Here is a 12314-nt window from a genome sequence, read left to right as displayed (position 1 = left end):
AACCTTGGTGAAAATACGCTTCACACTGGTCATTTGTCTACTGAAAATAACAGTGTTGTACTTGAGGCATTACATTTAAATTTTCTATCTGGATATTTGAACATATATATTACCAACTTGAAGAAAGTGTTTCGATATACTGAGCGTTACTTGAGGTATCAATGAGATTAACACCATTTATAAGGATATGTAATCTACATTTTCATATAGATACAAAATGTACTGACCAACAAATACAGCTGAACTTCATTATTTTGAAGTCGGCGGGTCCGTTGGAAAACTTGAAGTTATCTGAGTATTTGTGAGATCGACTATTTGGTGAAAAATTTGGTTGGGACATATGAAATATTTCAAATTAAGCGGGGTCTTCCAGTTAAGCAAGTTCGAGATAATAAGGTTTAACGTTGTATTCAAAAAGTACATCATTGTAATTTGATGATGCAGTCTAAGGTAAATCATCCCAAAATTTTATCTTAAAACTGCCATGGACAATACTGTTACCTCGGTTTCCAATCACACATAATAAATGTTACTATAACCCTCCCACCCACCCCTCCACCCCATCCCAAAAAAAAAAAAAAATTCATGGAACATAAAAATATCTTTTATAATAAATGACATGAAATGAAGCACACAAACCTTGACACACACAGTCTCAGCAGCTTTGATGGTCTGGGTGACCACCTTCATCAGGTTTTGGGCATTCTGTATCAGAATCTTCTCTGCCTGTAAGTCATTTAAATCACAATAAATAGCTGTTTACAGTAGCTGTGAAGTCCAACAGTGAGAAAAACAATCTTTAAAGTTTCTTGTCAAATCCATTTGAGTTTTTATGAAATACTTTATTTTATCAAGGAAATAAATTGCATGATTGAGAAGGTAACATCTTTCTACAGTGATAAAAAAACATGTTTGTTGTTATGTCTTCACTACAACAATTCATTGAAAATAGGGTTTGGTGTTAAACAATAAGCATTGCTGTCCTTTGCGATACTATATCACAATTTTTCATGCTGTTTCATCACTGTAAAACATTTCATGTCTCGGCCATGTTAAAGGGACACAGAAGCTTATACTTATGTTTTTACTAAGGAAAATGATGAGAGAATTGTTTGTTTGGTGACTGGGTTTATCATCCCCTCAACAGCAAGGGTTATTTTGAGGCAGGGTCTGTCGTATTTTGAATAAAATGTTTGCCCAAAGATACAACCGCGTATTTCCTAGCTTCCCTAAAATCACAATCGCCCCAAGTAGGGATCATCAAACCATATCCCTCTGATCATTACCAGAGGTTGTCCAGTCCAAACATTTCCTTATTTGGTAATTGTGACTCCTACAGTAGAATACAACACTGTGTATATATGTATTGCTAATTTCTAATAAATCACTGCCATATTTCACTAAGGAACAGGACACTTCCATGGTTTTTTCACCAATACAAAAAATGTGTCAACTGTTAATGTCAAATTCAAGTTATTATCACATTTCCCCCTGACAATTGGAACATGATATTAAGCAGTTTTCACTTATTATCACATTCTCCATTGACAATTCGAACATGATATTCAGCAGTTTTCACTTATTATCACATTCTCCATTGACAATTGGAACATGATATTAAGCAGTTTTCACTTATTATCACATTTTCCCTGACAAATGGAACATGATATTAAGCAGTTTTCACTGTAGTTCTGGTAAAAAAAAAAAAAGATCAAAATATTTACCAACGTCATGAAAAGTATCAACAGTTGTGGGAAACAGAATATCCTTTAGATATCTTACATGAGCATATATACAACTGACAACCTGAGAAAGTACACACAAAGCACACACTCTACCAACTGTTACACTTACCAATTAACAGTATAAGTGAAAAAAAACTCACATGTGAGTGCAAGGAACAACAACTCTGGTACAGACTAGAGCATTTGTCCACCGAACAAATCCTTGAACTTTTCACATCATGAAATTATAAGTTCTTTACAGTACTCAAAATATACCATAGAACCCCAATGTTTTGATATCAACTTAACATATGTAGCAAGGACAGTGACTCACTAAACATTGGAAAAGTTACTCGGCTAAAACTTTACCAAAACAAGGAGATAACTTTTAATACTACTGTATATTTCTAACATAGTAGAACGGCTGTAAAGAGATAATTTTGAATTCTACTGTATATTTCTAACATAGTAGAACGGCTGTAAAGAGATAATTTTTAATTCTACTGTATATTTCTAACATAGTAGAACGGCTGTAAAGAGATAATTTTTAATTCTACTGTATATTTCTAACATAGTAGAATGGCTGTAAAGAGATAATTTTGAATTCTACTGTATATTTCTAACATAGTAGAACGGCTGTAAGGAGATAATTTTGAATTCTACTGTATATTTCTAACATAGTAGAACGGCTGTAAAGAGATAATTTTGAATTCTACTGTATATTTCTAACATAGTAGAACGGCTGTAAGGAGATAATTTTGAATTCTACTGTATATTTCTAATGTAGTAGAACGGCTGTAAGGAGATAATTTTGAATTCTACTGTATATTTCTAACATAGTAGAAAGTCTGTAAAGAGATAACTCTTAATTCTACTGTATATTTCTAACAATTCAAAAGCATTATAAGGAATGTTTTCTATGTCAATATTACCACTGGTATTTGTCTACAATCATTGTTTTATAGAGTTAAATATTAGTACTGATCTACTGAAAAAGTAAAAGAAGCAAAACAGATATTAAATGAGTAATACAAACAACAGATCTAGAAACCAATTTTCCTTAACAACAGACAAGAACCCACCCCCCCCCCCCCAATCACCTTAACAACAAAACCAGAAAGTCCCTACCCTTAACAAAAAATCTAGAAATTCATTTCCCTTAACAAAAATAGAAACCCTTTTCCCTTAACACCAGATGTAGAAACCCTTTTCCCTTACCACCAGATATAGAAACCCTTGTGTAGAAACCCTTGTCCCTTAACACCAGATGTAGAAACCCTTGTCTCTTAACACCAGATGTAGAAACCCTTTTCCCTTAACACCAGATGTAGAAACCCTTGTCCCTTAACACCAGATGTAGAAACCCTTGTCCCTTAACACCAGATGTAGAAACCCTTGTCCCTTAACACCAGATGTAGAAACCCACTCCACCAACACTAGATGCAGAAACCCCACTCCCTTAACACAAGATCCTGAACATATATAGTTACGGAGAATTAAGACTGAAAAAATAAGTCCATGATATATAATATTGTGGTTCAAAATTACGTCAATGAAACAATCTGATTTTTAACATTTGATTCAGACAAAAACAAGATCAGTATCTCTTGACATACAGAAGGTTAGTCTGATTTCTGCAGTTCTGCAACAGACGTAAGACATTTTGACATACTCTTGTCTGGTATGGATCCAGAGGAAACTCCAGCCAATAGACAGTCAAAATGACTTACTCTGTGAAGAAAATCATGCAAACCATAGATATTACTATCTTACAATCAAGATACATGTATTACAAGATCAGAAATGGGATTATCTATAAATTATTACCATCTCGGGGCAAATATTGAAACTAAAATTCAATATGAAATATAAGGGACAACACACAAAAGCACATGATCGAACGAGCAACACATCTAGCAGAGATTCAGATAATTAAGAGTGATTCAACAGCCCACAGCCAAAAAATGTGTCGTAATCTAAGTGCAAATCTAAACTGCACAAGGGACGAAACATATTGAAAATTGACTTTCAAAAACATAGTCAAGTTTTTCCACACAGGAGCGTACCACACCACACTACTATAGAACTCTAAAACGGTGCACGAGTCAAATCACAGAATGAAAAGCAGCACCTGCTGAAAGTGTTTTTTGTTTTATTTTAGATCAATATATTAGTTTACCCAAATCCTTACAGTTAAACAAGCAGCCAACAGCGAGCAAAAATTCAGCCTACATCAAGACAAGGCTGTCTTCTACACATAAGAAATGCTTAGAAACACACATAAAATCACAGCTTAAATTAGATCCTGTACCTGTTCAGCAGAGACTGGAGGACAGTCGACAATTACCTTTAATTAAATTAAGTTATTTTAGTGTAAATTGTACTTAATGACGCATCAGATTTTAAAGACTATGTACAAAGTTTGTTAAAGAGAAAGAAAAAAAAGAAAATTGTAGAACCACACTGCAGTATTACATGTTTTTCAAGGATTTCAATTTTTGAGTAATTGATTTTTGTAAGTTACCATTCTCATTATAAAAACACATTTTTAAGAACTGAAATACTCATTAAGCTCTTTAGGCATGACAATTATAATCTAGTATTTTTATAACCTGATGTAGTAGACATGCAATTTGAAAATGTTTTCACAACAGGAAAAGTTCTGGTTTTATAAAGAATATTCACTACCCAGATCCAAGTGAGAGTTCTCATAAACTGATAATGATATATATATATATATATATATACTAGTATATAATTCTATCTCAAATATACAAATACACCATATCACATATATTGTCTCTGTCAAAATTCAGATTAGTCTGCGAGTCAATTTTCGAATATTGGCTAACATATCAAACGAACAATTTAGTCCATCCCGTGATTTTTACGTAACACGCTGATGTAGTAATTAACACTTGCTGATAAAAAAATATGTATCCTTTTGTCCATAAAGTATTGCTTACATAGTAAATATATATTTTCATGAGATGAAATAATAAAGTGTGAATCTGGACTCATAATACTACAATGATATTTTCTATGAGAATCAATGAGTATCATTTATCACAGTCGGGCTCTTACACAATATAAACACAGGTAACAGAGCATAAGGTAGGTCATTCTTTTAAATAATCTACAAATATAAAGAGGGTTTTCATAGTGTTAATATGTGTATATCTGTTGTATAATGTTCAGTTATATGATAGAATATAGTGATATAAATATATATATATATAGAAGTCACAGCCTACAATACATGATAGAGAATCATTTGGTATGAGATTTTAAGTAATGAGTGTTGGTTTTTATTTTTGAAAACCTTGAAAAGTTTCATAAAATGAAATGAAAAAAAAAATTAAGGCATTTTTCATAACATATCTCAGAAAAGTTATATTCTACATGTGGAAAGCAATATCAAAAGGAGGCAGTCATTTTTCTTGTGCCAGTTTTTAATTCATGACGTAACATCATTGTCTATACTATGACATCACAATGGATTTCTGGCTGGCACAGCCAATGAAAAACACTCCAGGGTGTCTTCCACCAGTGACATATTCACAAAAATTTTACATTGGGAAGTTTTACTGGATAATAGACGGACTATGTGATAAATTTTTTTCTCAGTTTATTCACAAGCACAAATATAGACCTGATAAATGCACATGTTGTTAAACCTTATTACTGAGCAGTTACATTAGGAACACGTAATGATGATGTTCCACCAAAGAGTTTTGTGCCACGTTCATGATGAAATTGATTCTTGGGGAAAATAATTGCTAAAAGAGCATACAGTAAGAAAGTAATGTGAACATTTGTACTTGTGACAATGAAATGATACCTAACAGAGATGTTTTGTAATACATCATGAGCTGACCAACAGGTTCTGAAGTACTTACATTGCTGTTTCCTGGCGAGGACATCTGGACACTGGAAATGATACTAAGCTGGGTACTGACCGTGGGGATCTGATCAGCATAGAACATCAGGTCTTTGGCAAATCTGGAATCAACATATTTTCTTTAAATTACATACAAATTTATATTACACCAGAGGCATAAAATTATTAACAAGAGGTCAACAGGGCCTGTTTCACCTACCCGGTATGGTTGGAATGAAACTGGTTCAAACAAACAAAAGGAAGAGCAACTTAAAGAAGATTAATATTTGTTATAATTAGATGCTTCCCCTCTGCACCAAGGAATTCAGAGTATTAACTCAACAAAAGTAAGTCCTATGCACCAAGGATGTTCTACAATTTAAAAGAATTTACTGTGATTCTAGCACCTTGGATATGGTGTGTGTATCATTTCTATCATTTATTCCAAATTGAACCTTATTCATCCAAGGATGCTTCAGACCAAATATGACCAACATTCTGTCATTCCTTCAGCAAAGGATGCTTCAGACCAAATTTGGACAATATGGAAGATATCCTTTTCTTCCTTTAGAAAAAGGATTATAAATAGTAAAAGAAGGATTTTAAAGAATTTTTTTACATTTTCAAATTGAGTCCCATTCTTCCAAGGATGCTTCTTACCAGATTAGGATATTAACCTAAGTATGCTTCCACGCAAATTATGTTAAATTTGAATCAGTGGTTAAGAAGAAGTTGTGGAGGCAAAAAATAAACAAATCCAGGTTTCAGTAAGATCTTATCTAATAAATCATCGAGCATAAGGACTATTTCTTTCTATAAAAATGATGACAAATAGAGAGCTCATGTAATTGTATTTTTCCTAACAATGATTTTGTGCTTTCATCAAATAAGTCCAAAGTTAATGTGAAACATATTTTGTACTTTGAGCAAATTTCTCAAGAATAATTGCTGCTAGATTGATTGAAAGTTGTGTAATGGAGAGACCGATGAATTTTAAGAAGATGTTCAAAAGAAAAACTAACAACAGGTGACATCACTGTAAGAAGGCATGTCCTATACCAACCTTTTCTCTGTACAATATTTAGCCAAAATCTTTGCAAATTTCCTCATTTTTTGTCCGTTCTCTGCTACTGCTTTCGCTGTCTGTGTCATTTCCATGTGAGACTGAAATAAGAAAGGAATCAATATCAAAGTCTACAAGTATCATCAGTGTGTTTCATATACAGATTACATGTATGATTTCATTAGACCACTGTGATTGGTCTCCCTCTCCTTTCATTAAACCCACCGTGATTGGTCTCCCTCTCCTTTCATTAACACCTACTGTGATTGGTCTCCCTCTGATTTCATTAACAGCCACTGAGATTGGTCTCCCTCTGATTTCATTAACAGCCACTGTGATTGGTCTCCCTCTGATTTCATTAAACCCACTGTGATTGGTCTCCCTCTCCTATCATTAACACCCACAGTGATTGGTTCCTCTCCTATCACTATCACCCAATCTGATTGGTTCCTCTCCTTTCATTAACACCCACTGTGATTCGTTCCTCTCCTATCACTAACACACACTGTGATCGGTCTCCCTCTCCTATCACTAATACCCACTCTGTTTGGTCTCCCTCTCCTATCACTAACACACACTCTGGTTGGTCTCCCTCTCCTATCACAAACACCCACTGTGATTGGTCTCTCTCCTTTCACTAACACTCACTGTGATTGGTCTCCCTCTCCTATCACTAATACCCACTCTGTTTGGTCTCCCTCTCCTATCACTAACACACACTCTGGTTGGTCTCCCTCTCCTATCACAAACACCCACTGTGATTGGTCTCTCTCCTTTCACTAACACTCACTGTTATTGGTCCCTCTCCTATCACTAACACCCAGTGTGATTAGTCCCTCTCCTATCACTAACACTCACTGTGATTGGTCCTTCTCCTTGACTGTACTCCATCATGTTTTGCAGCTGTTGGGACATCTCCTTGGCAACCTGAACAATTGGATTGTCTTCATCCTCCCATTTTTCTGCCTCTCTCTGAAGATACTTAGCAGCAGCCTTCAAAAATTATTTAATGCAATAACTGTTTTGTGGTTTACTTAATTTGTTCCACCATCTTACCTAAACATACTGTTTCATCCTTTTCTGAAATTTTTCAGAATTTCTTTAAAAAATCAACTGCAAGTTAAGATAAGAATTTTCTATCCATCCACCATGATGAATTTTTTTAAACATAACAATTTAAAATCTAAACAATTTCTGTAATATTGATAAACAGGAAAAAAAATCACTTAACGAAAAGATGAACTATATACAGTTTTGTTTTGATCGTTTCCATACCAGAATTGCATTTGATGGTTTATAAGGTGATGATCTTTGCCTGGCCCTTGGCTTTGGCAACTGGCCAAGAGTTTCCTCATCTCTTCTATCACTGTATCAGAGAAAGTTAACGTTAACTAGTGCACAAAGGTCATTAATACTGATCTCAGTTTGCGATAGAGAATCTTACATCCCTCATAATGCACAAAATTGGTAGAAATGATTCTGTATCATTATGTATAGAAAAACATGATGATATCAAAATATCTTAAAGTACAATACACATTCATTTCCTTCTCGAAAACTCTATTTTATAATTAGTTTGATCGATAAAGGAGGATTAACACAGACTGATAATTTGTTTTCCAAAATTTTTCCAGATTTTCAAAAACTTATGTAATATTCAAAGTAACCTAAAACTCATACCTTGTGACTCGAAGCAGTTCTTCATGAACGTTTTGGAATGTGACCTTGGCTGGTTTAAAATCATCCTGTTTTTGTGTTTCTGTGACCTCTATGATCCCTGAAGGTCGAGCACTTGCAGCTGTAACACTAAGCAGTGATTGGCTATTGGTTGTAATTTTTTCGTTGACTTCACTTTCAGCTTCTTCGGGATGTGGAGTAATAGTAATAGTGGCAGTGAAGTCTGGAGCACAGGCAGTGACTCCACCAATCTCCTCTACACTCAGGAGTCTACACACTTCTGTTAAATAAAAAACATAGGATCCAAAATAAATATATTTGACCATTGCTGGCAGTATAGAACCTATGTTGGACCAGGGCTGGTTGTATAGAACCTACGTTGGACCAGGGCTGGCTGTATAGAACCTACGTTGGACCAGGGCTAGCTGTATAGAACCTACATTGGACCAGGGCTGGCTGTATAGAACCTACGTTGGACCAGGATTGGCAATAACACACATATCTTTGACCAGTGTTGGACCAGGCCTGGCTGTATAAACATGTCTTTGACCTGGGTTTAACCAGAGCTGGCTATATAACACCATTCTTTGACCTGGGTTTAACCACGCTGGCTGTATAACACCATTCTTTGACCTGGGTTTAACCACGCTGGCTGTATAACACCAGTCTTTGACCTGGCTTTAACCACGCTGGCTGTATAACACCAGTCTTTGACCTGGGTTTAACCATAGCTGGCTGTATGACACTATTCTTTGACCTGGGTTTAACCAGCGCTGGCTGTATAACACCATTCTTTGACCTAGGTTGGACCAGAGCAGGCTGTATGACATCATTTTTTGACCTGGGTTTAACCAGAGCTGGCTGTATAACACCAATCTTTGACCTGGGTTGGACCAGAGCTGTCTGTATAACACCAATCTTTGACTTAGGTTTAACCAGAGCTGGCTGTATGACACCAGTCTCTCATCTAGGCTGGCAGTATTACACTGAATTTTGACTGGGTATCACTGTATAACATGTACCTTTGACCACGGCTGGCTGTAAATCAGAGACCTGCTGTAGTAGAACCATCAGCTGTCTGACCTTGGCCGCCCATATGAGTCGCTGCCTGGAAAGTTCCTTCAGATCAACACTACCACTGCCTACAAACATACAATGCACATTATGCATGAATAAACAAAATCACTGTAAAAAAAACACAAATCATATCCCTAATGAATGTAGACAATATCAATATAGTAATAGTATACGCTTTCTTACCTGTAAGATTTTTAAGCGTATTTATGAGCCCAGGAGCTATGCCAGTGATATCATCAAGAGATTTGCGGACAGCTGACCGCTTGCAGACATCTGTGGACAGCTGAAGACCATGCAGTATTTTCTGACGAAGTGTGACCATCCCTCGACTGAAGGAGCTTATCTGGTCCAGACAGTCAGCCATACTTCGTTGTCTCTGGGCTTCTGAAATTTAACAACAGAGAAATATTTATGTAACTAATCTGAATAATGGCGAATTGAGACTCAATATCCTGCATCTTTTAAAGCCCCTTAATCCAATTAGTAATCAACCAATCAAACATGAGGGAAATCTTCATCTCATTGGTTTAAGAATGTCATGTGTTTTTGTACCATATGACACAACCTATCAGTAGTAGTGAATGAATTAGATACCAGCACTAATAGTAACATACAATTATAAAGTCAGATCAACAACACTGACTTGGCATCAGTTCTGAATTTTTTTTTTTTTCCCTTTGAGTGAATAATCTAAAAGAATCTATCATTTTTAAAATCATCAAACTACATTTACCAAAATTATCACCTGCTTTAGACATAATCTGCACTTTCAACATCAAACAAAATATAACAATATAATATAATTATATTGTTTACAAATATTTTCCACACAGAGTTAAAAATCAATTTATCTTTGTGAAACTTCTGTAAACATTACCTGTCTTAGAGATTTTGGCTGCAAACACAGCATCCACAAGTTTGTTAATTCCTGTGGCAGTAAGCGTTGTCTGTGTCTGTATCAGCTCCATACACTTTAAAGCCTGTAAAACGATAACATACAAATGTCACAGTAAAACATGCTAATCATATAGGTCTGTTTTGGTATCGTCTCAGTCATCCAACATGTTCATTTATGCAGACAAACCAGACTGTTGATACTGTAAATGTGACATTTCAGGCATTAACCAGTACACCATGCAAATATCAATACAGGGTTCAAAAGGCTCAGTCAAAGTTCATCAGAAAGCATATTAATATAAACAATTGTGTTTACATTGCTTACATGAACAACCCTTGTCCAACTATTAAAATAGATAAACAAAAATGGCCCTAATCCTTATAACAGTTCTTGACAGAATGAATTTTTTTCATAAAATTTCGTGTTAAATGTACTCTGTGCGATTATATTAAAAATTCTTTTACATCTTAACCAAGTGCTGTAGAAGAATCCTACCTTGGCAACCCACTGTGCAGACAGAATCCTTATTTTCTGTGAAGAGAAAGAGACAAGAGTGGTGCTAGCAGCAGGCTGAGAGGAAACAAGCCGAGCCTCCTCGTATATTACTCTCAGATGTTGATACAGGACAGTAGCTTCTTGGGACCTTCTTGTGTCACTGACAAGTAGAATCCGTCATGTCTCATATCAACATTTTTTCTATAATTTCTTTTGAATCAAAATGATGTTTAAATGAAGAGAAAAATTTTTTTTTCAATATTTTTCTTTTAATATAATTTAACTTTTTTTGTCAAATCTGTTGAATTGAAAATGTTACCTCAGTGTCTATAGCTGTAAGTATTGTTTTACTAACTTTATTTATTTTACAACAAATGAAAAATTTGAGAAGGAAGGAAAATTATTGTATTCATATTGTGTCTATGGTCTGTCATTCTAAAATAAACACATCTTTGAACATTTAAGATAATGTGTATTTACCCTAAAGCGACACAATTTAAGAGATCTTTCAGAGTGTCATTCTCCACCTTCAGGTGATTGACAATTTCTATGTCTTTAGTGGGCGTGGCATCAAGGGAAGGCCACACCCCTGCCTCTCGCCCTAGCTGGTGCAAGTCAGTGACCAGGCTGTCCAGTCCAGCCAACACGCTATACATTCTTACAGCCCAGTCGCGACCTAATTCTGCTACCTGGTTCTTCTCTTCTCGTGTAGCTGAAAAACAAGCCAGATAACTCCATAAATCTGCATAAAAGGCAGAAATCAAATATGACATTGGAGCAATGTTCAACAGTTATCATTTTATTATCAGGCTTTGCTGTGCAAATAAATTAAAATGAAGACAACTTTATCATTTTACTGACACTTTAATTATAATCGTTATGCCATGATGAAACCAGATTGTGATCACAACCAGCCCTATTTTTAATTCATAATGATAGTTAGGTCAATGTTACATATCACCACATAGGGAAGGAAAGATTGCTGATCAATTTCATGTTATGTAATGTCAACTGAGCTTTTCCAGGGAACAACATTTTAACATCTATTTCATAAATCCGATCACACTTACCTGCAAATGACAGCATCTCTGCAGTAGTTGCCATAGTTACTGTAAGATTCTCAATCTCATCTTTGTCTTCTAAAAGCTTTGAGATCCTATTTTGATCCTTTACATGTGGATCCTGTCCAAACATTGAGACGAGCTCCAGGACATCTGACATAGCTTTCTGGTGACTATATAGCACTGCTGCCTACAACAAGGTATCAAACTTCTATTTAACATGAACTCACAATGAGTGCTGTATCTTCAATACCATATGTACCATACTTAGTTTCCTCAATTCAGAAAAGGCGATACAAATATCCAATAATTTCAATGATTTATTCAAAGTAAAGAGCTTATGTAAAAATGATTTTCGATTTCATTAATTAAACAATATGTTTGGCTAATCTGTTTATATGCCACAAAAAGGAAAGTACCATTCAGCAGTGGTAATTTT

The 12314-nt window shown here is 35.1% G+C and overlaps 1 protein-coding gene across 1 annotated transcript in view; it reads right to left on the bottom strand.

Annotated features, from left to right (window-relative positions):
- LOC132553356 (uncharacterized) overlaps positions 1-12314 on the bottom strand; it is a 29373-nt gene that overhangs the window by 2592 nt on the left and 14467 nt on the right. Inside the window, exons 18-29 of the mRNA XM_060217595.1 lie at positions 11885-12065; positions 11295-11526; positions 10815-10974; positions 10299-10401; positions 9605-9805; positions 9367-9486; positions 8348-8624; positions 7943-8033; positions 7526-7660; positions 6668-6768; positions 5624-5726; positions 640-726 (exon numbers count right to left, since the gene is read on the bottom strand). Of these exons, the coding sequence (XP_060073578.1) occupies positions 640-726; positions 5624-5726; positions 6668-6768; positions 7526-7660; positions 7943-8033; positions 8348-8624; positions 9367-9486; positions 9605-9805; positions 10299-10401; positions 10815-10974; positions 11295-11526; positions 11885-12065 (1791 nt within the window). The remainder of the gene's footprint in view (positions 1-639; positions 727-5623; positions 5727-6667; positions 6769-7525; positions 7661-7942; positions 8034-8347; positions 8625-9366; positions 9487-9604; positions 9806-10298; positions 10402-10814; positions 10975-11294; positions 11527-11884; positions 12066-12314) is intronic.

The sequence above is a fragment of the Ylistrum balloti genome, unplaced genomic scaffold (assembly GCF_031769215.1).
Source record: "Ylistrum balloti isolate Yb309-2 unplaced genomic scaffold, AGI_CSIRO_Ybal_v1 Utg369636, whole genome shotgun sequence".
Lineage (NCBI taxonomy): Eukaryota > Metazoa > Mollusca > Bivalvia > Pectinida > Pectinidae > Ylistrum > Ylistrum balloti.
This window is presented reverse-complemented; position numbering and strand designations above follow the sequence as displayed.